Raw genomic sequence first — 25,766 nt, forward strand, 5'->3', positions numbered from 1 at the left:
ACGTAAGAAACAAGGAACGGCTGTTCCTAGAAAGAATTGAAAGGCTGGTTATTGTATATGCTCTTTTATAACTTGAATTTTATACCATGTAGGTATATTACACATTCAGACATACATTAATTTAACAAAAGGAAAGCCAAAATATCTGGAACTGTTCCCCTCTTAATACCCTGCAGTGGAGCCCAGGGGCCCAAAGGGCAGAGTGCAGCCCAGCTGAAAGCCTTTATTTTGATTAGTTTCCCTATTCAGCTTATCTCCCGACTGTGCCAGTCAGGTCGAGGACCCGAGCATTCCTTCCACCGGATACGTACTGAAACACATTTCACTCGGTCTTTCAAATTCCGGATTCCGTGGTAGTTGCCCCGGGAAGCCTTTCAAGCATCCTCCCGCTACCCGTGCCGGGCAGCCGTTCAAGTTACCTTTTTACATTTAACCTCATAATGCTTTTTTTGTCGTTGTTGCAGTCATCACACTGTGTCGAAATTTTGTTTACATGTCTGTCTTGGCTACTCGATCGTGCGCTCGTTGAGGACAAGGCGAGAGGTTAGGCCTAGCGCAGACCAGGTTCCGAAATTACTCTGCGAAAGAATCGTGTGCTGGCTTCAAGGGGCTCCCAAGCGGCTCCCAAGCAGGGACAATCCTCGAGTTCTGGGGCCCTCTTCGGTCCCTTCGTGACTACCTAGAAGCAAACGTGCCAGGAGCTGACTTCGAGCACCCAGGCCGGGAAGGCGGCCCAGAGCGCGGCCCCGTGCACTCGCTCCCCCCCGGCGCCGGGCCCGCGCTGGCTTCCAGAGATGTGCTCTCCGCCGGCGCGCGGCCCCGGCTGCGAGGGTCGGGTCGCGGCCGCCCGTCCACCGCCCCCACGGGCGGGCGTGGCGTTCACAGCCCGCGACCGAAATGAACACGCGGAGGGGCTGGAGTTGGCAGGGGAGGGCCGGCGAGGGCCGGCGGGGGCCGGCGGGGGCCGGCGGGGGCCAAGCGCCAGGCAAGGGGCCGCCCTTCTAATTCCTCGCACTGTTTCCTCCCCGGGGCCCAGCCGGGGGCAGCCGTCCCCGGGCCGCTTCCTCTCCTCCCGCCCCACTGCCTCCGAGACCACGCTCTCCACACCGCGCCGCGCTAAACCCTCGCTCTCACCCTCCCGCCGCCTCCGGCGCCGCGGCCGCCTTCCACGCCCCTCTCCCGCCCGCGCGCGCGTCGCCCCGCCACCTCCTCGGGAGAGGGCGGGGCCTGGGCCCCGGCGCGCAGTCAGCCACGGTCCCAGCCTGCCCCGCGCCGGCCAACGAGAGCAAAGCCAGTGACTCACCTCCGCCGCGCTAACTCCTCGCTCGCTCTCCCCTCACACACGCTCACGCCCGGTTCGAGATGGCGGCGGCGGCGGCGGCGGCGGCGGCGGCGGGGGACTCTGATTCCTGGGGTGAGGAGAGGTTGCGGGGGCAGGGCCGTGGGCCGGCGCTGGTCTCAAGCCGAAGCAGGCGCTAACGCGGCTCGCTCTCTTCCGTAGACGCGGACACGTTCTCCGTGGAAGACCCGGTGCGGAAGGTGGGGGGCGGCGGCACCGCCGGCGGGGACCGCTGGGAAGGCGAGGACGAGGACGAGGACGTCAAGGTGGGTGCGGGCCGGGGCTCCCGGCGGCGCGGGAGCGGACTGGCGCTGTCGCGGGCGGGGATGCCCGTCGACAGGCGGGCGGGTGGACTCTGGGCCCAGGGGCGCCGCCCGGGCCTGCGGGGCTACGGGTCCAGACGCAAGCGTAGGGCTTCCCGCTGACCTTCTCTCCCCGGCTCGCCAGCCATATGGGCCGAAGTCTAGCAGCGTGGCCCTTTGGACTTCCTCGCAGAGGGCGGTGGCGGCCCCGGCCCCAGCCTCTCTCAAGGGTCTGCGCCCCGGCCCGGATCCCATCCGCCAACTGGCGACGGGAGGTGACAGCAGCAGCAGGGCCCGGCCCACGTGCAAACTTCGCGGTCTGGAGCCGCTCGCCGGAAGGATCCGGGAAGTCGGGGGTTGAGCCCCACGGTTTATCCCATATGGAAAGTCTTGCAACCCACCTGCCTTTTTGAGCTCAGATCTCCCCGGGGCAGTAACTCATTTATGTTTCCAGAGGCCCATTTGTAGAGTGTGTTTGAGCAGTTAGATGAATGAAATACTGTGGATTAATTTCAGTCTTTTTTTTTTTTTTAAAAAAAAAAACACAAGACCAACAGAAGCAGTAAAGTGAAATAACTTTAGGCTTCCCTCCCCCGCCCTGTGGTAAAGAGATGAACCGAGTACTGAGATAGCCAGGAGTTACTGGCCAGAAACCTAGGTAGTCCACACAGCGACCTGGAAATGGACAGTTGATAGAGTGAGTTATTTATCTACATACAAATGATTCCTAAGGAAATACTGGTTGGAATAGAGGAGGGGCCGGTGTTTTTCCCCTGTGCTTTGTTGATCTAAACCAGATGTACGTTTTGTTTTTGAAAACTCCTGGGGACTTATCAAATGGCTTCAGATGACAGTATGACTAGTGTATTTGTTTTTAAGTAGCTAACACCTCTCAACCCCAGAATGTTAAGATTCTTATTAACAGAACTCTCAAAATCTTTATATATTGCTGCAGATAGAGTTTTGTATGAATTGAGAAAAAAGTTCCTTTTGGTTTTGATTCAATTAGTGTATGTTTTTTTACTTTCCTAATTTCTACCCTTCAGTACATGTTGGGAACCCTGTTAAGTCCTGCTCGGGTTGAAAAAATTTAAGCTAGACAATCACTATGAACTTAATACTACTTTTGTTTGGATTTTACCTTTTTCTCCTTAAAGTCTAATGAGATAGATGTCCAGTTTATGGAAAAGCTTGAGGTTCAGGGAGAATGTGAGCTTTGCATACATTGAGATTAATAAATGAGTAGTACTCTTGTGAAGATACTTAAATGCTCTATTTACATGTTGTATATATATGGGTATGGATTGTGTATCAGTCTTATTGCAAGACATTAGTTACTTCCCTGCATTGTCTTGGACTTTCTGTTTTGAGCCTTCAGTTCAGATTTGTCCTTTGACTTTTTGTATGCCTACTGGATGCAGCAGTTAGGACATCTGTTCTGAAAATTGGGAATGATTTAGCAAATGAGAAGAAAAAATGGGATAAATCAGGAAAGAAGTACCAGAAAATGAAGTAACTAAGTTTGAGATTTACAGATGCTAAGAGACCATAAAGGTCATCTTGTCCAGTCACTCTTTCAGTGCAGATTCTTTTCTTTTATTCAAATATCTTATTTCTTTTACATAAACATTGAAGTTGATCCTGGAGAAAAACTCAACTTGTCCATTTTTTTTCTGAGTTGAAATGTTGGTTTCTTTTGAATTTCTTCAAGATTTCCAGGTTATGGTATTCATGGAGTAGTTTGATTCTTAGGCTTTGGAATCAGACAGACATGGGTATACATTATATTGCCTTGACATTTTCTCTATTTGTTCTCACAAACAAGTTTTTTAATCTTTCCTTTTAGTTTCCCAGTCTAAGTTTTCATTATAGGAGATAACTTCGGGGGGTTGTTTTACATTTTATTTACTTAGGGTACGGAGAGGGAGAGGGAGAATCTTTTTTTTTTAAATATTTTATTTATTTATTTATTCATGAGAGACACAGAGACAGAGAGAGGCAGAGACACAGGCAGAGAGAAAGCAGGCTCCATGCAGGGAGCCCAATGTGGGACTCGATCCGGGTACTCCAGGATCACGCCCTGAGCTGAAGGCAGGCACTCAACCACTGAGCCACCCAGGCGTCCCGGAGAGAGAGAATCTTTTTTTTTTTTTTTTAATTTTTTTTACTTTATTTATGATAGTCACACAAAGAGAGAGAGAGAGAGGCAGAGACATAGGCAGAGGGAGAAGCAGGCTCCATGCACTGGGAGCCCGATGTGGGATTCGATCCCGGGTCTCCAGGATCGCGCCCTGGGCCAAAGGCAGGCGCCAAACCGCTGCGCCACCCAGGGATCCCGGAGAGAGAGAATCTTAAGCAGGTTCCACGCCCATTGCGGAGTCTGAGGCACAGGGCTTGATCTCACAACTCTGAGATTATGATCTGAGCCGAAATCGAGTCCAACACCAACTGAGCCACCCAGGCACCCCTATTTTGCACCTTAAATGATTTAATGTCTAGCATTAAGCAGAGTTGCTTAGCACTTCTGAGGCAGTTAATGTTAATACTCTCTCTCTTTTTTTTTTTTTTTTAAAGATTTTATTATTCATGAGAAAGACACACACAGAGAGAGGCGGAGACATAGGCAGAGGGAGAAGCAGGTTCCATGCAGGGAGCCCAGTGTGGGACTTGATCCCGGGACTCCGGGATCATGCCCTGAGCTGAAGGCAGACCTTAACCATTGAGCCACCCAGGCATCCCAGGGTTAATACTCTTTTTTTTTTTTTTCCAGGGTTAATACTCTTACATCGAGATGTAGTCTTAATTTTTCTGGCTAAAGGAAAATATACCGGTTACCTCTAGTATCTGGGGTTTATTTTGTACCACATTTTGTGATTTCCTGAGCTCCAGAATAAGTTCTCCCCACAGTGGCTATTTTTCTGTGAATTTTGTGTTTTGAATGGAATGACCTTGGTTGTCAAGCAAGTTTTTGCTGAGTTTACCAATCTAGAAGTTGAATTTTGTCAATACCAAATTTCTGAATTCTGATAATTTAGTACTTAATCCTTTTGTAAGGATACGAAAACAAGGCTTAGTTTTCATGAGATCAAATAATCGCAACCTTTAAATAGTACAATGTATGAATTTTTTAAAGTCTTCAAAGGTAAGATACTCAGAAACAGTAAGTTCTTCGATTTATGTCATCATCTAGTGTTTAACCTTTAAGAATATAGATTTAGTGTCATGTGTAATGTCCTGAGATATGAAGAGAAAACTGAGGTCTTTGTTACAGTAATTTGCTTCAGTAGTTTACTGTCTTTCAGTAGACATTATAACATTCTTCCTCCCTGAAGACTTTTCAGATAGCTGTCTGGTAGTGACAGAAATGGATTTAGGTGAAAGCGTAGAATTGTTAATATTCATGAGGAGAGAAGCCTGTGCTTCTTCCCAGTTAAAAAGATGAGAACCAGGGATCCCTGGCGGCTCATTTGGTAGAACATGCGACTCTTTATCTCAGGGTTGTAAGTTCAAGCCCCATGTTGAGTGTAGAGATTACTTAAAAAAGAAAATCCTTAAAAAAAAAAAAAAAAAAAAAGATGAGAACTGGGAAGCATACTCTCCTGTTGTACTTGCTTTATTTTACCTTTCTTACTATCCTGATCTTATGCAGAGGTAGTGGGAGGAATTGTTCACTTAGCATATATCACTGGATTCCTTCCCCATTGCTGGAGTGATGTACAGGCTGTGGTGACAAAGAAGGAGGTGAGTAGCTAGCTATCCGCTGCAAACAGAGGCAATATAACTTTTATTCCATTTTACTAGTCTCCTAGCATTTCAATATAGAATAGATTAAAAGCTGGATTTATTCAAGGTGTGTAGAATTGTATTGAAGAAACTTCTGGCTGTGTTCAAACATCTCTGGCATTTTTTCCTGTAATGCTGTTACAGAGTTTTTTTTTTAAAAGATCTGAGAATGAACTTAGTTGAAAACTACCTGTCTCATTCTACCCATTCAACCATCTGTTAGGATCCTATCCAGCTTAATAGTTTAAATCTACCAGAGTATTGGGCAGCCCGGGTGGCTCAGCGGTTTAGCGCCGCCTTTGGCCCAGAGCCCAGAGGCTCTGCCTCTCGCTGTCTCCCTCTCTGTGTTTCTCATGAATAAATAAATAGAAAATCTTAAAATAAATAAGTAAATCTACCAGAGTAAGCACATTTTTCTTTTTTATTTATTTATTTATTTATTTTTATTTTTTTATTTTTTTAAGATTTTATTTATTCATTTATGAGAGAGGCAGAGACACCGGCAGAGGGAGAAGCAGGCTCCATGCAGGGAGCTTGATGTGAGACTCAATCGTGTGACTCCAGGATCACGCCCTGAACCAAAGGCAGACACTCAACCCTTGAGCCACCCAGGTGTCCCTCTTTTCTTTTTAAAAGATTTTATTTATTTATTGAGAGAGGGAGAGAACATGTGCGTGGAGGGGCAGAGTGAGAAGCGGACTCCCTGGTGAGCAAGCAGCCCTATGCAGAACTCAATCCCAGGACCCTGGGATTGCAACCTGAGCGGAAGGCAGATGCTTAACTGACTGAGCCACTCAGGTGCCCAGTGAGGACATTTTTCCAGCATTGGAAATAGCACTTCTGAAGAAGGGAATCTCTACTTCAGAGAAATGGGAGATTATTGGGAAATACTCAGAAGGTGGGCATTTTGCCAGGAAATGGGTATCTTGAAGTGTGTGTGTAACTTCTTATGAAAAATTCCAAACATAAACAGAGGTAAAGAGAAGTTTAATAAACCTATGAGCGATCTTATTTCTTCTATATCTTCACTTGCTTTTCTCCTCCCCTAACCAGATTATTTTGAGGAAAATCTCAATTATATCATTTCAGTTTCCTGAAAGTTTTATTTTTTATTATTTTTTTAAAATTTTTATTTATTTATGATAGTCACAGAGAGAGAAAGAGAGAGAGGCAGAGACATAGGCAGAGGGAGAAGCAGGCTCCATGCACCAGGAGCCCGATGTGGGATTCGATCCCGGGTCTCCAGGATCGCGCCCTGGGCCAAAGGCAGGCGCCAAACCGCTGCACCACCCAGGGATCCCTCCTGAAAGTTTTAATAAACTAGTAAGTTTTTAGTTAGGAAGCATGTTTGTTATTGAAAAATACTTAATATGTTTGTCTTGATGGGTGACTGGAATTAAATAAGCCATTTGTTTAGTGTTCAGTATCTTGATCTTGCTTTAGCTAAGCATTTAAAGTAGAATTGATTAATGACAGTTCCAAATATGAGACAGGTAGGCATTGAGATGGAATTCAACTGAGTGCTGAGCCATAATACATGGTAGGATGTTAAAAACTTAATGAATTGAATTAAATGAAGTAGATTTATTGAGGCAGGTACCTTGGCTTCCAGAAGCCAGCATAGTTCTGAGATGATGGAAGAACATTTGGGCTTCTTTTAAAAACTGAACTTTGCTGGGAAGTCTAGCCATGCAAGAAGACTGTTACAGAGTTCTGAGGCCTCTCAGAGCAGGTCGGTACAGCTCACAGAAATTCGGCAGAAGGCTCTTTTCCTGCAAAAGGTTATTCTTTATCTAAACCAAACTACTTAAAAGTAAATGGGTATATGTTAATTAATGGACTCTTTCTATGAGGCAGAATTTTACTCTCCTTTGAAGCTACTTCTATTTGACGATCTATAAATATATCTTGCTTAAGTTGGAAAGCATTTTCAGCCCTAAATGTGTTCTCTCACTGCATGTGACATTCTGTAGTTGTACATTTTGAAGATGATAGATTAGCCAACTACTGGCTATATTATTAGAAATTTTTAAAAAGCAGGATTTAAAATTTTTGTTTTCAGTTCTCAGTCATGTTCAATTGGGAAGCAGGTTTTAAACTTGAAAAGCAGCCATCTCTTTCAGAAAAATTATTCCAATGGTGTTGGGTGTGTATCTGTAGAAGAGTATAGATAAGTAAGTAGTTTATATACTGCTTTTGTTTTATGGAAGCTAGCTATTTTACGAGAGCAACCAGGGTAATTCTTTTGAAGATAAATTGAATATTATACCTGGAAGATTTATTACTTACCAAAAATAATTGGGTAAGGAATTTACTTGGTTATTGATAGGTATTCTCTGGAACCAAATAACCGTTTAGAGATTATTAAATTATAGATTTACTTGCTGTTTAAATGTGTTAATTTTAGTTGTTCCTCTAAGAACCTTTTTTGAATTTTATTTGAATTTATTGTCAGCATTTACAAAGTCCTAGTATTTACAGAAAATTGGGCAGATTTCAACATTCTACCTTATGTGTATTTTTTAGGCACTTGCAAATTTTATAACTAAGGAAACAAAAAGTTTAAGTTCTTGGGGGAAAACTACCTGACCTGCTTTTGGGATTACATCTATTTGGAAGGGTGACCAGTCTCTTTGTTAACATCACTATGCTCCCTTCTTTAGGGACTTGTCCCCAGAATGGCGGAAACTTCAGGGCAGACTTGTTTTGAGCACTATGAGGTGAGGGTGACAGGCAAGGCTTGCCTTTAATGGTTCTTTTATGAACATAGGAACAGATGCCATAGCTGTTCCCAGGACTTGTTAATAGGAACCACTGCTTTTGCTTCTACAGTCCATTCTGTGGTAGAATTCTAAGTAGCCTTATTATGTCTGCATTGATGAGACAGTTTAACTTGAGTGTCTGGAGTAAGGTTTATGCTTTGATGGGGAAACCAGGAACAGGGATAGAGGTGGTAGGTAGAATTGATAAAAATGAGATACTGAGGGAGGTGTGATATGGGTGGGGGTGAAGTTTTACTGAGAACGGGAACTGAGAAATGCTCCTCTGATGTTTGTGTCTTCATGTTGGAGGTATCAGGATGGAGCTCTTCAGTTTTAGCCATACTTCTCCAGTCTTGGCCACTTAGTACTTACTAGAGGCTGCTAGACTAGTTTCTTAAAATTAGTAGAAAACCATCACAGGCAATTTGAGTTAGATAGATTTGCAGCTGGACATGATACTATGTGCCATACACTTCTCTTTGATCAGCTTTCCTGCAATTCCAGGGGAACTCGTTCCAGAACTGATGGAAAGAACAAATTTTGGTGTGGGAGAGACCTAATTCTCAGAGAGTTATTATGTAATTCAGGACTCAGGTGTAAAGTTATGTTTACTGTGACACTATAAAGGAACTTTGGTCCATTTAGAACTGGTCCCTTCATTTGTTGTTGTTGTTTAGTTCTTTCATTATATTTCACTGAGATTTTGGGATAGCTATCTCAGGGCCTTAATGTTCTTATCTATAAATTGAGGATAACACTACCTTACTTACAGAACTTTTGTGAGGGTTAACTCTGTTACTAGATGTAAGGCCCTTTGCACAGTGCCTGGTACAAAGTAAGTATTTGGCAAATGCTTTATCATCATCATTGTTGTCATCATCACTATTATTAGTAGAAAGTGGTGAATATGTACCCCTTTCAAGTAAACAAGTGGTCTTCCTGTCTGAAGCACTGCCTAAGTGGAATATTATTCACAGACCCAGCTTTCTATGTTCTGTGAAGATTAAAACAACAACAAAAACTCCTGGTGTTTACTTTTGATTTTTAGCTCTAGGATTCCTTTTGTACTGTGCTATATTGATAACAAGCACTTAAGCAAACCAGTGAGATTATACAAACATCTGCTTTCTAATTTCTAACTCTTGTGTCTTAGATGTCCAAACAATGACTAGCAGGTTTGCTTTCAGTCTGTTAACCTTGAACTCTGAGCTAAATTGCCAAGGTAAGGTGATTATAAAAATATTTTACTTTCATACAAACTATTTTCTATTCTGCTTGCAGACTGTATGGCAGCCTTAATCAGGATTTTTAGTCCTTTGGTGGACTTAGACATTTTTATTAAAGTCAAGGCTTGGTTAGTTTAAATGTCTAGATTGATTCAGATTATGACCTGTCTTGTTATAAAACAGAAGCTTGGTGTCATACTTAGGCACATTAGTCATCCTCTACATCTTGCAGTGGCATCAGGGCCCCCTGCTTTGCATCTGTAATCTGTGGTTCAGCTTCAAATGGCATGTCATAGGGTGCCTGGTAGTTGCTGAGACAATGGCCAGGCTACCTATAGATTAAAGCCCTATCAAAATACAAGGCTGTGTCTGTCCCTATTAAACATCCTAAGTCTGTGGAGCCTTTGGAAAATTATTTGATAATCAGTTTATATTTAGAGCCTCTCTTAGGTATAGAAAAGACAAGAGTTGGACCATTCTCTTACATCATACACAAAGATAAAATGGTTGAAAGATCTAAATGTGAGACAAGAATCCATCAAAATCCTAGAGAACGTAGGCAACAACCTTTTTGAACTTGGCCACAGCACCTTCTTACAAGACCTATCTATAAAAGCAAGGGAAACAAAAGCAGTAATGAACCATTGGGACTTCATCAGGATAAAAAGCTTCTGCACAACGAAGGGACCAGTCAGTAAAACTAAAAGACAACCTGCATAATGGGAGAAGATATTTGCAAATGACATATCAGGTAAAGGGCTAGTATCCAAGATCTGTAAAGAACTTGCAAAACTCAACACCCAAGAAACAAACAACCCAGTCAAGAAATGGGCAAAAGACATGAACAGACATTTCTCCAAAGAATACCTACACATGCCAACAAGCACATGAAAAAACGCTCCACATCACTTGCCATCAGGGAAATACAAATCAAAATCACAATGAGATACCACTTTACACCAGTGAGAATGGCTAAAATTAACAAGAGAGGAAACAACAAATGTTGGTGAGTATATAGAGAAAGGATACCGTTTTGCACTGTTGGTGGGGATGCCACTCTGGGAAACAGCTTGGAGGTTCCTCAAGAAGTTAAAAATAAAGCTACCCTAAGACCCAGCAATTGCACTTCTGGGTATTTGCCCCCAAGATGTAGTGAAACCATGGGACACCTGCACCCCAATGTTCCTAGCAGCAGTGTCCACAATAGCCAAACTGTGGAAGGAGCTATGATGTCCTTCGACAGATAGATGGATAAAGAATTTGGAATATTACTCAGCCATCAGAAAGGATGAACACTTACCATTTACATCGATGTAGATGGAACTGGAGGGTATTATGCTGAGTGAAATAAGTTAGTTGAAGAAAGACAATTATATGGTTTTGCTCATATTTGGAATATAAGAAATAGTGAAAGGGACCATAAGGGAAGGGGGGAAACTGAGGGGTGAAAAATTAGGAAGACAAACCATGAGAGACTCCTAACTCTGGGAAACAAACAAAGGGTTGCAGAAGGGGAGGTGGGTGGGGGAATGGGGTAACTGGGTGATGGCATTAAGGAGGACACACAATGAGATGAGCACTGGGTGTTATGCTATATGTTGGCAGATTGAATTTAAATAAATTTTTTAAAAAAGAAAAGACAAGAGTATAGATCCACCTTAAAGTGCCCTGCCCAAGTTAGGGAGTGGATTCAAGAAGCTATTGATCAGCTCTTGACTGCTCTTAAATACTGCGTTTAAATATTATATAGATTTAATTCATTAACCAGGGTCATGTTGAGTGGAATATTACTTGAAATAATTGAGTTATTGACTAGAATGTTGGATACTTTCACATTTGGGAAAGATATGAAGGCCTTTCAGTTTTTTATTTAAAACAGCTGCAAATTACTTTAAGAGAAGGTAAGTATTGGCTTGGTTGTCTTGTGTTTTGTTAACGGAGAAGCTTTTTGTTTTTTCTTTTGAGAAGCTTTTTTATAGAATGAGACAAGTTGATATAAAAGTTAATATGGAAAAACAAATGCAAGAATGGCCAGGAAAATACTTAAAAAACTGAAAACCTATAAGGAAGGGACTAAGCGTAGCCTATATAAAAATATACTATAAAGTAATGAAAGCAGTATGGTATTGATGTATGAAGAGACAATAGACAGCGGGATGGAATAGAAAGCAGACATATACCAAGTACCTGTGAAAATTTAGGGTACAGTAAGCCACAGGACTCAGGTGGTCTTTTTAGTAACTGACAGCTGGGTAACCATTTGGAAAGAGGATTAGATTCCTACTTCATCCCACACAAGAGAAAACTCCACATGGACCAAGATCTAAATGAAAAAATAATGAAAGCATGTATGTTCTGGAAGAAACTGACCTGAAATTCGCGGGCAAGAAAATACTGATAAATTTTACTGCATAAATGTGCTGGGGTGCATACACTATATGAGGAAACACTAGAGGCATTTCCATTAAGAGAAGAACTAGGCAATGATCATTATCACTGCTACCATTCACAATGTACTAGAGGTTTAGCCAGTGCAATTTGATAAATCTGTTGTGGTGGCATAAGAATTGGTAATGAAGCGGGGTACAATGGCTCGATAGGTTGAGTGTCAGACTCTTGGTTCCAGTTCAGATCATAATCTCCAGGTCAGAGGATCAGAGGCTTCAGGCCTTGCACTCAGCCGGGAATCTGCTTGAGATTCTTCCTCTCCCCCTCCTCCTGCTCTCTCTCTAGATAAGTCTTTTTTTGTTGTTGTTTAAGATTTTATTTATTTATTCATGAGAGACACAGAGAGAGAAAGAGAGAGGCAGAGACATAGGCAGAGGGAGAAGCAGGCTCCATGCAGGGAGCCTGACGTGGGACTCGATCCAGGGTCTCCAGGATCATGCCCTGGGCTGAAGGTGGCACTAAACCGCTGAGCCACCCGGGCTGCCCTCTAAATAAGTCTTTAAGAAATAATTGGTATTAAAAAGTAAAAAGAGAAACTTTTTAAAAAGATTTTATTTATTTTGAGAGAAAGCATGAGAGAGAGAGAGCGAGCATGCACAGGGGTGGAGGGGGCAGAGAAGAGAGAGAAACAGGCTCTGCCTTGAGCAGTTAGCCAGATGTGGCCTCATGGGGCTCCATCCTAGGACCCTGGGATCATGGCCCAAGCTGAAGGTAGACACTCAATGAACTGAGCCATTCAGGCGCCTCTAAGAGAGAAACTTTAAAACTTTACTTGAAAGACACAGAAGTAGAGTTGAACAAATGGAAGGACAGACCTTTTCCTTGGCTAGGGTGGCTCAACAACATGAAGATGTGTGTTCTCCCAACATTAATAATTTTTAATGCAATATCAAAAAAATACTAATAAACTTGTTTCTATGGAGTTAGACAAGCTGATAATAAGGTGTACATGGAAAAGTAAATATGCAAGAATTATTATTATTTAAAATAATTTATTCATGAGATATACAGAGGGAGAGGCTGAGGGGTAGGCAGAGGGAGAAGCAGGCTCCATGCAGAGAGCTCGATGCGGGACTTGATCCCAGGCCTCCGGGATCGTGCCCTGAACCAAAGGCAGACACTCAACTGCTGAGCCACCCAGGCATCCTATGCAAGAATTATTAATAGAGATCCTTTTCTTTAGGATAACTGGGATGATGATGATGATGAAAAAAAAGAGGAAGCAGAAGTAAAACCAGGTGAGCCACTGGGGTTCCTTTATTTTTGGTTTTCTGTCTTGGTGAGCATGTAGTGCTTATGTTAAGACATATGATAGAATCTAGCTCACAAAATTGAGAATTTTGGTGTTTAGAAGCCAAACATTCTCCTGTTCTTTATTCCCTTCTTTCCCCTCAAATCATAATCATATTGGATACTACCTACTGCTTTCTGTTTGGAGCGCTGCTGACAGGAGAGAGTAGGTTGTGTGACCTCACTAAATCCTGCTGCAAGTGCTAGGGAAATAGGAAGGGAGGTGTTTGGGTCCTAGGAATCAGATCAGAGAGGAGAAAGGAAGAGTCCCAGAACTTTCCCATTCTTATTTGCCAGTAAGTCACCATATGAAACTGGAGCTGGGAGAAGTTTGGTCTCTTGAAGTATACAAGTATTATATATCTGTCTTATCCATAAACTGGAAAATAGGATAACTGTGATTAAAACATTTCTTTCAGAAGTAAAAATTTCAGAAAAGAAAAAAATAGCAGAGAAAATAAAAGAGAAAGAACGGCAACAGAAGAAAAGGCAAGAAGAAATTAAAAAGAGGGTAAGTACCATTCGTTTCCTGCAATAAAGAATTCTCACATCAGTAGTGGTACAGTGTCTTAATAGACAGCAAATATTACATCGCAATCTGAAGGGCTTTGTAAAGACTCCATGGATACTATCCACCAAGTGAATCCCCAAACTGAATTTGTGGTTTTGCAGAAAGCTAACCTGGAAGCTTTATGTATTAGAATGCCTTTTAAATTTCCAAAAATGTTCAGGAACAGTCATGATTGTGTAGTACTGCCATCAGTGATTTTTGCCAGTCCCTGCAGTTCTTTGTAGTTGTGATTAATTGCAGTTGTACATATTGAGGAAAATACAAAAAAGTAACCATTTCTCCGCCATGTACTATGTAGGTGTTCCTGATTACTTGGAGGAAGATCAGGAATACTATATTAATTTTTTTTCTATATTAATTTTTTAAATAGAAAGTACATTTACATGATTCAAAAGTCAAAACAGTATTAAGAACTCCCAACATCCTGTTTTTTTCTCCCTCTGTCTCCTAAGTGAATATTGGTTTCTTGCATCGCGGAGGTGTCTTTGGATATAACTATATATTCTTATTCCTTGCTTTTCTTAAGTTTTTTTACTTTTATAGTTTTCACCTTGCTTTAGTATATCATGGAGATCTTTTCATATCATCATAGAGAGCTTTTTAGTTTTTTTTTCTGCTTTTCATTAAAAATTTCAAACGTGGGATCCCTGGGTGGCGCAGCGGTTTGGCGCCTGCCTTTGGCCCAGGGCGCGATCCTGGAGACCCGGGATCGAATCCCACGTCAGGCTCCCTGTGCATGGAGCCTGCTTCTCCCTCTGCCTGTGTCTCTGCCTCTCTCTCTCTCTGTATGACTATCGTAAAAATAAAAAAAATTTAAAAAAAATTAAAAAAAAAAATTTCAAACGTAAAAATAGAGAAAATGAATAATCATCTGTGTCTCCTAAATTTAACAGTTGCTAATATTTGCCATATTTGCTTCATCTCTTTTGTTGTTAAAATATAATCAAGTCCACAACAGACATTATGCATTTTACCTTTAAATACTTAAGTATGCATCTCTGAAAAAGCAAGGCTATTTCTTACATGATTACGTACCTATTAGAGTGAATAATAATTTTTTAATATCCTCTAGTACTCAGTTTATTTAATTTTAATTTTTTTAAAGATTTTATTTATTTATTCATGAGAGACACAGAGAGAGAGAGACAGAGACACAGACACAGGCAGAGGGTGAAGCAGGCTCCATGCAGGGGGCCTGATGTGGGACTCTGTCCCGGCTCCCCAGGATCACGCCCCGGCCAAAGGCAGCGCTAATCGCCTGAGCCACCCGGGCTGCCCTAGTATTTAGTTTATATGCATTTTCCTTATTGTCTCCAAATGTCTTTTATGTATGGTTTGTTCAGACAAGGACTTTGCATTGCATTAGGTGGTTAAGATATCCTAAGTTCCCTGGGGTGTCTTTCTCTCTCTTTAAGATAACATTGACTTATTGAAGAGAGGAGCCCCTTTGTTTTATAAAACATCCCACCTTCTTGATTTGTCTGATTACTTATATTTGGAATTTTCTGTAACTTGGCAGATAAGTCTAAAAGTTTGACTTCTCAGATTTGACTTCCAAATTCAGATTAAACATTTCTAATTGGAATACTTCAGAGGTCATGCTGTGTGCTGTATATTGTATCACATCACACCAGGAGTCACATCATGTGTGTCCTATTATTAGTGATGCTAAAGTTGATCAGTGGGTTAAGGTGGTAACAGCCTAATCCTTGTTTCATGTCAACCTCTCACCAGTTTGTTTAGTGTTAATGATGATTGTTGTCTAATTAGGGATTGCAGAATGGTGATTTTTTTCATCCTATGACTTCTCTTCCATTTGTTATTGGCTGGCTTTTTTTTTTTCTTCTTTCTTTGCTTTTGGTTACTCTGGATATGCTTTGTGCTGAAAGAGTAAAAACTTAATTGTTTTGTTTATAAGATTTTATTTATTTATTCATGAAAGACAGAGAGAGAGAGAGAGGCAGAGACACAGGCAGAGGGAGAAGCAGGCTCCATGCAGGGAGCCTGATGTGGGACTGGATCTTGGGATTCCGGGATCACGCCCTGAGCTGAAGGCAGACGCTTAACCACCGAGCCAACCAGGCGTCCCAATTGTTTTCGTTTAATTGCCAGTTTTTCAGAGTAAGGAGAGAGTGTAATCATAACTTCAATGGTGAAAAATGAGGAATTTTTGTAGGTTTTTTTTTTCTGAGTGAATTTATGGATTTACAGATTTTTATAAATTTATTGTGTTTTACTTTGATACAGTAATTATTTTTTGGATGCTCAAATTGTCCCAGCTTTGGCCAGTAGGAAACCCTTTAAGATGTCCCAATCTTCTTCTTCTTCTTTTTTTTTTTTTACACAGAGTCCCATTAGTCTTTGAAAACTTCCTTGCTTTCTGGCAGAATAAGAAGTGTTGGGCTCACCTGGTAAATTCTCTTTAGGCCTTGAATCAGTTACTTCTTTATGGTTCTTTTTAGTTGGAAATGATAGGGGCCAAATTTAGTTGCTAGTAGTTACTCAGTGTTACTGAGGTGGCCTTGCCTTCTAGACCTTTTTTTAATGGGTGAAGCTAGAAATGTGTTGTGTTGTGTGTATGTGTTGTATAAGCATTGTGTTGTGTAAGCATTAGTTCATATTGACGTTTTCTTTTATTATGAAAATACTGGTATAATAATGCAATTGTTTATTTGCTTTTCTATGATACCAGTAACATAAAGCTACTGAATAAAGTTTAGGATTTCCTTGCAGTTCTTTTTGGGCTTAGAATATATCCTACTAAGGATGTAGAATTACATCCTGGGTTCTAAAGTCATTTGTATTATTTCCCCTGTGTATTCTATTTTATTTATTTATTTTTTTAAAGATTTTATTTATTTATTTGTTCATAGAGACACAGAGAGAGAGGCAACGACACAGGCAGAGGGAGAAGCAGGCTCCATGCAGGGAGCCCGATGTGGGACTCGATCCTGGGTCTCCAGGATCACACTCCGGGCTGCAGATGGCGCCAAGGTGTTGTGCCACCAGGGCTGCCCCCCCTGTGTATTTTAATATACATTTTAGAGTCATTTGTTTTCATTTTAAAGTTTTTTTTTTTATTTTTTTAAACATGAAATGTGTTCAGAAGTCAAAACTACACCAAAATGGTACACTCAGAAAAGTCTTACACATCCATTCCTGTTCTAGCCTCTCCATCTTGTTCCCTGTCACCCTCTATAATAAACCATTTTCATTAGTTTTTGGTTTATTCATTTTTTTTTTTTTGGTAGCTGTATGGTATTCCATTGCCTAGATGCACCATATTTTATTTCACCAGTCTTCTAGTGGTGGACAGCTAGATTTTTTTCTTCCAGTCCTTTACTTGATGAACAGTGCTTCTATGAATAACCATATGTGTGTGTCATTTTTTTGTAAGGTTTTATTTATTTATACATGAGAGACACAGAGAGAGAGACACACACACACAGGCAGAGGGAGAAGCAGGCTCCCTGTGGGGAGCCCGATGCGGGACTTGGTCCCAGGACTCCAGGATCATTCCCTGAGCCGAAGGTAGATGCTCAACCACTGAGCCACCCAGGCATCCCATGTGGGTCATTTCTAATGGGTGTAGTCATATATGCAGGATAAATTCCCAGGCGAGATATTGCTGGATCAAAAGGCAAATCATATTTGTGGTCTTGATAAATGTTCACAAAATGGCCTCTGTATGGGGTTGTACCAGTTTGCATTTGCCAACAATGTATGAAAGTGCCTGTTTCCTCCAGTCGGGAACATTTTAGATACTTTTCAATAATTTATATTTGTGTATCTAAAAATAGCTACATGTGTGTTTCTATGATCAGGACAAGCAATAGGATCTTATAACTCAGTCTAAGAAGCCATCTTGATTAGATTTTTCTTGGTCATTGAAGTTGAAATTTATACTGCTTTTGTTGTGTCTTGGTATTAGTCTTCAGTGTAAAGAAACCTTAGTTTGATAGTGTATTCAGTATATTCACTTTTGATGCAGGAGATCCTTCATGATGTCCAGATCTACTAAGATGGTTAAGTCAAGATATTTCCCTTTTTCAAGAAAGTATTCTGAGATTTCTTTAACTTGGCATAATGACGTTTCTCATTTCATCTTCTCCATGAGAAACAGAATGCTATGTATTACAGAACTAGACTTCTGAATCAGAATTTGCAAACTGCATAGACATGGATGATCACAAATGGCACAAGCTTCCTTTACTTTTTTCCCCACTTCAGTAAATACTGTCACAGACTTTCCTTTATAGTAAAATAATGCATTTGTTATAGGAAATATCACAGTATAAAGATGTTAACAGTCATCTGAGAGGAGTAGGACTGGGAAATAAGTGACAACTTCCATGGTATGTGTTTAAATTTGTTAACAAATGACAATGTGTTACTTTTGTAATGGTAACAAATATAAAAAGATAAGTTCTTTTTATGATTCTTTGGAAAAAGACATTTTTTTTATGTCTACATAGTATAGCTGACTTTTGAACAATATGAGGGTTAAGGTGCTGACTCCTTGCACAGTCAAAAAAATCCACATACAAATTTGACTCCCCCGAAACTTAAGTACTGATAGCGTATTCTTTTTTTAAATTTTATTTATTTATTCAATGAGAAAGAGAGAGAGAGAGGCAGAGACACAGGGAGGGACAGGCTCTATGCAGGGAGCCTGATGGGGGACTCGATCCCTGGTCTCCAGGATCAGGCCCTGGACTGAAGCGGCGCTAAACCACTGAGCCACCTGGGGTGCGCATGATAGTGTATTTTTTTTTTTTTTTAATTTTTATTTATTTATGATAGTCACAGAGAGAGAGAGAGAGAGAGGGAGAGAGGCAGAGATATAGGCAGAGGGAGAAGCTGGCTCCATGCACCGGGAGCCCAACGTGGGATTCGATCCCGGGTCTCCAGGATCACGCCCTGGGCCAAAGGCAGGCGCTAAACCACTGCGCCACCCAGGGATCCCATGATAGTGTATTCTTGATCAGAAGCCTTACTGCTAACATATAAATAGTCAACACATAATTTTGTAGTTGTATTATATACTGTATTCTTCCAATAAAGTAAAATAGAGGGGGGAAATGTTATAAAATCATAAAGATGGGGAGCCTAGGTGGTACAGCTGGTTAAATGTTGGACTGGACTCTTGGTTTCAGCTCAGGTATGATCTCAGGATCATGAGATCCAGCCCCGTGTTGGGCTCCATGCTGAGTGCGGAGTGTACTTCAGATCTATCTCCCTTTCTCCCTCCTGCTTATTATTTCTTTCAAATTTTATTGAAAAAAAAATCTGTGAATAAGTAGACCCATGTAGTTCAAACTTATGTTATTTGAGGATCATCTGTTTTGTCATATTTAAACATTCTGTTGAAATTTGGGTTGTCTCTAAATGTATTTGAAATTATAAGTAATACTCCATTGGACACCCTTGTGGCTAAATGTTTGTATGCATCTTTGGTTTCTAATGGTAAATAACTAGAAGTGGAATTCTTTGATTCCAAATAAAAGTATTTTAAGACTCATACATCTTACTAAGTTGCCCTAGAAAGGTTATTTCAAAATACAGTCTTTAGTAGCAGATATGAATGTACAGGTTTTCCCTTTTCTATAATATCAGTTCCATCTTTTATTTTTTAAAATTTATTTATTCATGAGAGACACAGAGAGAGAGGCAGAGACACAGGCAGAGGGAGAAGCAGGCTCCTTGCGGGGAGCCCGATATGGGACTCGATCCCAGAACCCTGGGATCACGCCCTGATCCAAAGGCAGACACTCAACCACTGAGCCATCCAGGCGTCCCTATTTATATATGTTTAATAAAAATATTAGCAATACAAAAATGTACTGGTCCATCACAATGCCAGATGTTTTAAAACTTCCTTTTTGTCTCATTTTAGTTAGAAGAGCCTGAAGAACCTAAAGTGCTAACACCAGAAGAACTATTAGCAGATAAACTGAGGCTAAAGAAATTACAGGAAGAGTCAGACCTTGAATTAGCAAAAGAAACTTTTGGTAAGTGGGCGGGGTTGAGAAGGTGATTGCAGTGAAATATTGAAGTTCCAGGTGAATATTGTGAAAATGTTCCTAGTTATGAAAGTTTAGAAGACACTTCCTTTTTTGAAATAATACAATACTGGCTAACTTAGATACTAGAAAGGAGTTTTTAATATTTATATTTGAGATTTCATTGCTTAGAGTGAAAAACGTGCTTAGGGTTTTGAATAATTATGAGTATCAAGTAAAAAATTATTAAGATAAGTGATTGGACCCAAAATAAGTATACTGCTGCTTTAAATACATTTATCAGCTGGATGAATTGGATGAAATGTGAGACCTGTAGCTTTGAGGTTTAAATATTGGACTGACTTATAAGGCTGTGCCTTTGCTCAGGGTTATTTCTTTGTGACTCTTTTTGGCCTTCTCCATCCCCTGTCATTGGAGGGCTTCTATTTCTATGTGCCATCCCTGCAGCTGTGGTTGGTACATGATATAAAAGACATGTTCAGGGTCCTATAGATAGGTAAGTTCAGAGTGTTCCAGGGGTAAAGGGTAAATAAAGTAAGAAACATGACCAGAGGAATAGTTTAAAGCTCTCACTTTGTTTAAGCTCATTGTTGTCATTACCTATTGAGTACTTATCAGAGTAGAAGATCATGTTGAAACAATTAAATAACTTTGAAATTGAAACCTAGAGCTAAGAAGGATCTAGGTTATCTTGACTTTTTCCCCCATCCTTCCTTTTTTTTTTTTTAATTTAAAATTTTCTAAAATTCAATTTGCCAACATACAGTATAACACCCAGTGCCCATCCCGTCGAGGCTATCCTTCTTTTCTAAAATGGATCAAGTGGGCCATAATGATCATTCTCCCTTCTGTGGAAGGTGTGATTTTTCTCTCTGTACGAGTTGCTAGTAATCTAGAGTTGCTGTGATTCTCCTGTGCACTGGTGTGTGCTTGGCATGTCTTAACTGCACTCATCTCATTACAGAGCATACAGCCATTATCCAGTGTCTTCATAGGATGGTAAAAGCCACCCATGTGTTTATTAAAGAGAAGAGTTTACATGGTACCTATAAATTCTAATATGGGACCACAATTACAGATTACAAGGCAAAAACATGCATTCATACAGGCATCATTTGGTTAATAGGATTTTAATGTTGTGTTTCTCATACTAAAATACTGCATCAGTGGTATTGTTAACTAATTTAGTGTTGAAGAGGATACAGAATGTACTGTCTCTTAGCCTAGAATCCTTTTAGGCTAGATTAATTTTTCTATTGGGATTTGACACATGGTTTACCCCTGCTTATTAGCCTCTGGAGTCAGTTAGCTGGATACTTTCTCAGGAACTATTTCTTTTCTTTTCTTTCTTTTTTTTTTTTTTTGCTTTTTCCTTCTCTTCGCACTTTACTGTGGGCTATTCTTAGAGCTATACTTTAAATAACTTCTAAGTCACTTTAAATAAAATCCCTTTTATACCAGGGGCTCCTTCAGTGGTCTGCTGAAGACTGTGGGTCTCTTCCAATTTAATGTTTTTAAATGAATAAAACACACAGGATTTTACTTTTATATTGAAATGGATATCAAAATATTAAAATAACTTGATTCAGTAATGTGCTCCTTTATTAATGCATTAAATAAGATCTAGTGGCAGGTTAATAAGTAATATAATTTAAAAACAGTATTTCATGGTAATTACAACTGTAATGTGATATGAAAATCTTTACTGATAACAGGTTTTGCTAATATCACTGTGATTTGTTGCCTGTAATGAAAATGGAAGGAAATGATAAATTAGAGGTTAGTGAAAATAAAGCTGTAAATTTTTTTTTTAAGATTTTATTTATTCATGAGAGAGAGAGAAAGGCAGAGACATAGGGAGAGAGAGAAGCAGGCTCCATCCAGGGAGCCCAATGTGGGACCCATCCCAGGACTCCAGGATCAGACCCTGAGCCATAGGCAGATGCTCAACCGTTGAGCCACCCAGGCATCCCTGTAAATTTTTTTTTTCTTTAAAGATTTTATTTATTTATTCATGAGAGACAAAGAGAGAGAGAGGCAGAGACACAGGCAGAGGGAGAAGCAGACTTCCTGCAGGGATCCCGACGTGGGACTCGATCCCGGGACTCCAGGATCACGCCCTGGGCCAGGGGCAGAGGCTCAACTGCTTTTCTGATCTAAATTCACAGACTTCCTGAATGCTGTCCAAGCGCTTCAGTGGATCTAGGTTAAGAACCTGTGCTATAGCGTGAAGTAACAGGGTTGTTCAGCTAACTAACTGGTTTATAAACTTGAAAAAAAATCTAGAATTTTTAGTGTTCCCTCTTCTCTTGTAGGTGTTAATAATACAGTTTATGGAATAGATGCTATGAACCCATCTTCAAGAGATGACTTCACAGAGTTTGGGAAGTTACTAAAAGATAAAATTACACAATATGAAAAGTCACTATATTATGCCAGTTTTTTGGAAGCCTTAGTTCGAGATGTGTGTATTTCATGTAAGTATTTCTAATCTGTCGTTGGATTCGTACTCAGGAGGATGGAAGTTGACTTTTTTTTTTTTTTTTGCATTCTATAATAAACTTAGGATTTGCTTTTTAGAAGTTACCTTGGGAATGTTCTGCAAATAGTGAGTGTGAGTGGTTTTGTTTTTTTGAGGCTGCCTTTTTAATGTTTTTATAATGGCTTCCCAAAAGGGACAACTGAGCTTTGCTGACCCAGCAGCTAATAAAACACTAGCTTATTCTTTTACCTAATTATATCTTTAAAAGACTAGGAAGTGTCTTTTTGGGAAAATGATCCCTGAGCATATGGGATTTTAATGCAGAGCGAGACCACAACTAGTATCTGTTCATTTTACAAACAAGGAAGCCTGTGACTAGGTTTAAGTTGCTCAATATTGCTGCTACCTGTTCTCTGGGTCTGTGGGTGTGGTGCGTGCCCTAAGAAGAGTCATGCATTTCAGAGGCAGGGTGTGTGGGAGTTAAAAACCAGGGGTGGTGTGGCACTAATTATGGAAGGGACTGTTTTTAAGATTGAGAAAAAGGAATTCTATACAATGAACTTACAGTTTCATTTGTGAAGGTGCTCTCTAACCAAAACTGAAACACTTTTTTGATAGCTAAAAACTGTTGTCTGTTTCCAGCTTGATATTTTTGTAAGGATGAAAGGGTGTGTTCTCCCATAAACAGGCTTCTTTTCTAGTAGGACACTTACATTTCTGAGACACTGACTCTTCATTCTGGTTCTGTGGTAGAAAATGGAGAAGGGGTGAAGAGTTGTCTTTTTTTTTTTTTTTTTTTAGATTTTATTTATTTATTTATTCATGAGAGAGAGAGAGGCAGAGACACAGGTAGAGGGAGAAGCAGGCTCCATGCAGGGAGCCTGAAGTGGGAGTCGATCCCAGGTGGTGCTAAACCGCTGAGCCACCCGGGCTGCCCAAGAGTTGTCATTTGTAATTTAAGAATTGTACCACGTAAAAAAAAAAAAAAAAAAGAATTGTACCACGTTCATTCAGCCACTTCTCACTGTGCATTGAGGATGTGTTGTGGAAAGGCCTGGTTAATCCTCCATGTGTCTTCTTTTGCTTGTGTAAATTGAGTAAGGAAGTATGGTAGGGAGCATTGTGAGAGCTCTAAAGACACTTGTAGTTTCTCTTCCGTTAACAGTGGTGTCTTGGTTATCACAGGTCACTACAAAGAAATTTTTGTTCCTAAGTTTGCCATTTTTCTTTATGTTTTTAAAAGATTTTATTTATTCATGGTGGGGGGGTACAGAAATAGAGGAAGAGGGAGAAGCAGGATCCCTTCAGGGAGCCCGATGTGGGACTTGATCCCGGGACTCCAGGATCACACTCTGAGCTGAACGCAGACGCCCAACCACTGAGCCACCCAGGCATCCCCAGAATGATTCTTTACCATCTTATGTTTTTGTTTTTTTTTTTTTTAAGATTTTATTTATTTATTCATGAGAGACACACAGAGAGAGGCAGAGAGAAGGAGAAGCAGGCTCCATGCAGGGAGCCCGACGTGGGACTTGATCCTGGGTCTCTAGGATCAGGCCCTGGGCTAAAGGCAGCGCCAAACCGCTGAGCCACCAGGCTGCCCACCGTCTTATGTTTAACAGGACAAATTCATAGCCTTTTCAGTTACTGGAGTTAATGATGGCCAAATTAGATTTTTTTTTGTTTTTTGTTTTTTTTTTTAGTGGAAATTGATGACTTGAAAAAGATTACCAATTCATTGACCGTGCTTTGCAGTGAAAAACAAAAGCAAGAAAAGGTAAGAGCAAGCATGTGAGGGAAATTATTTGAGAATGGGGCGTTGGCATAATAGTTTCGAGTGTCGTAGGAGCCTGAACTAAAGCTAAACTGGAACAGAGCGCCAGGAGTGTGAGTGCCATTACCATCCTTTTGTTTTCTTTTTGGAATTAGTAGCGATTTCCCTGGGTTAGGTCTGAGATCTCCCTTTGAGAACTGAAGCTTTTTTGGTACCAGAGGCTTTGGGGTCTGAGAGTTTCTGTACCAGAAAAGGTGCCCATAGTAGGTAGTCTCATGAATTAAAACTTTTTTTATCTTCAGCAAAGCAAAGCCAAAAAGAAGAAGAAAGGTGTGGTCCCTGGAGGGGGATTAAAGGCCACCATGAAAGACGATCTGGCAGATTATGGCGGCTATGACGGAGGATATGTACAAGACTATGAAGACTTCATGTGACATTTTCTCTTCTCCTGGTGTCTTCTTTCTGTTGCCCACAATCCCTTCAACATGTAGCACAACTTCCTTTCCTTTCAGTTCTGCCAAATGCTACAATCAGAAGTGCAGTATCTTTTGTGCTGGTTATTTAACCCCTTGACACTTAGGTGCTAATGTGCGAATGAGGGAACTTGGATCTTGCTGCCAAGGGGTTAAAATTGGGAACCTCAGTTGCTACTAAATCATAGTTTAAAAAAACAAACCTAATAATGTTGTCATTGTTGCTATCTGATTCCATAGCAGCAGTCACTGACTTGGAAACAAAGGTTGCAACATGACAAAAATTGTGTAGTATTTACCAGCACCATTCAGTAATACAGCCTTAACCATACCTCCTTGAACTACTTCATAACTTGTCAAGAAAAGCAGTTTGCAGCAAGGGCATGAGGTGTGCACCTAGTATTAAAATTGCTGTGTCTTAAAATTGAGCGTGAGGATATTAAATTACATTGTGAAGAAGACTGCTTATCTCAGAGTGAAGATAAAACGGCTGAAAAGCACTAGCTTGATATTTAAAAATTAAAATGACCAAAACCCTCCAACTTTGAAGCTGAAGAAGGTAAACCTCTCCGTTGTGTTGCATTACAACTTGTGGAATCTCTCAAGTGCATAGACTGTCTACTTTCTATTTATCAGACCGTTCTGCTGACAGAGTGCTTCACATGGGGGAGGGAAGCTCTTTACCTGTTTTCTTTCCCTGATTTAAGTGTCTGAGAAACAATTCTCCTTTGTTCTCCTCAGCTGCAGTTGAACAACTTTAACAGGGTTTTGGCATTTGCTTTCCTTTATAAAACATGCTCAGCAAACTGCACCAGTTGACTACAGTTTGGTAAATTGTTATGTTAACAATTATGACATCTGCAATGTTTTATAAAGCAACTAATTTAATAAAATCACTATTGTGAGGACTTAAAATTTGTGTTAACTCCCAAGAGGTATTTTTGGAGAATATAGAACACGGCTCTTGGGACTAGAGTTCTCTGTATACTTATAAAGCTTAATAAATAATGCCTGACAAGAAGCTACAGCTTTAAGAAAAAAATGACATGCCAGGCTTTGAATAGTGTCACCCTAGAGCAACAAAGGTATGGGGCTGCCTTCCTCCTCTTATTTATTTGGGCAAATTATTTGGTTGTTTAGATACCAAGGCCTATTACCTAGAAGAGCTTATTTATTTGGAATAATTGAGCTTGTTACTCAGGTTATGGCTGTAAGCATAGATTGGGTGATCTTTATTGTATATTTTCTTTTTAAGCAATTTAACCAAATTTGTGGTTGGAGTCTTTTTTGAAA

The 25,766-nt window shown here is 40.6% G+C and overlaps 1 protein-coding gene across 1 annotated transcript; it reads left to right on the forward strand.

Moving 5' to 3' along the window:
- Positions 1–1,262: 1,262 nt before the first annotated feature.
- EIF3J (eukaryotic translation initiation factor 3 subunit J) lies at positions 1,263–25,388 on the forward strand. Its single transcript, XM_055316868.1, has 8 exons — positions 1,263–1,414; positions 1,502–1,605; positions 13,044–13,098; positions 13,570–13,661; positions 19,618–19,732; positions 22,060–22,221; positions 23,930–24,003; positions 24,303–25,388. The coding sequence occupies exons 1-8, from the start codon at positions 1,363–1,365 to the stop codon at positions 24,432–24,434; spliced, it is 786 nt and encodes a 261-aa protein (XP_055172843.1). The 5' UTR covers positions 1,263–1,362; the 3' UTR covers positions 24,435–25,388.
- Positions 25,389–25,766: the final 378 nt, after the last annotated feature.

Source organism: Nyctereutes procyonoides, unplaced genomic scaffold (assembly GCF_905146905.1).
Source record: "Nyctereutes procyonoides isolate TBG_1078 unplaced genomic scaffold, NYPRO_anot_genome, whole genome shotgun sequence".
Lineage (NCBI taxonomy): Eukaryota > Metazoa > Chordata > Mammalia > Carnivora > Canidae > Nyctereutes > Nyctereutes procyonoides.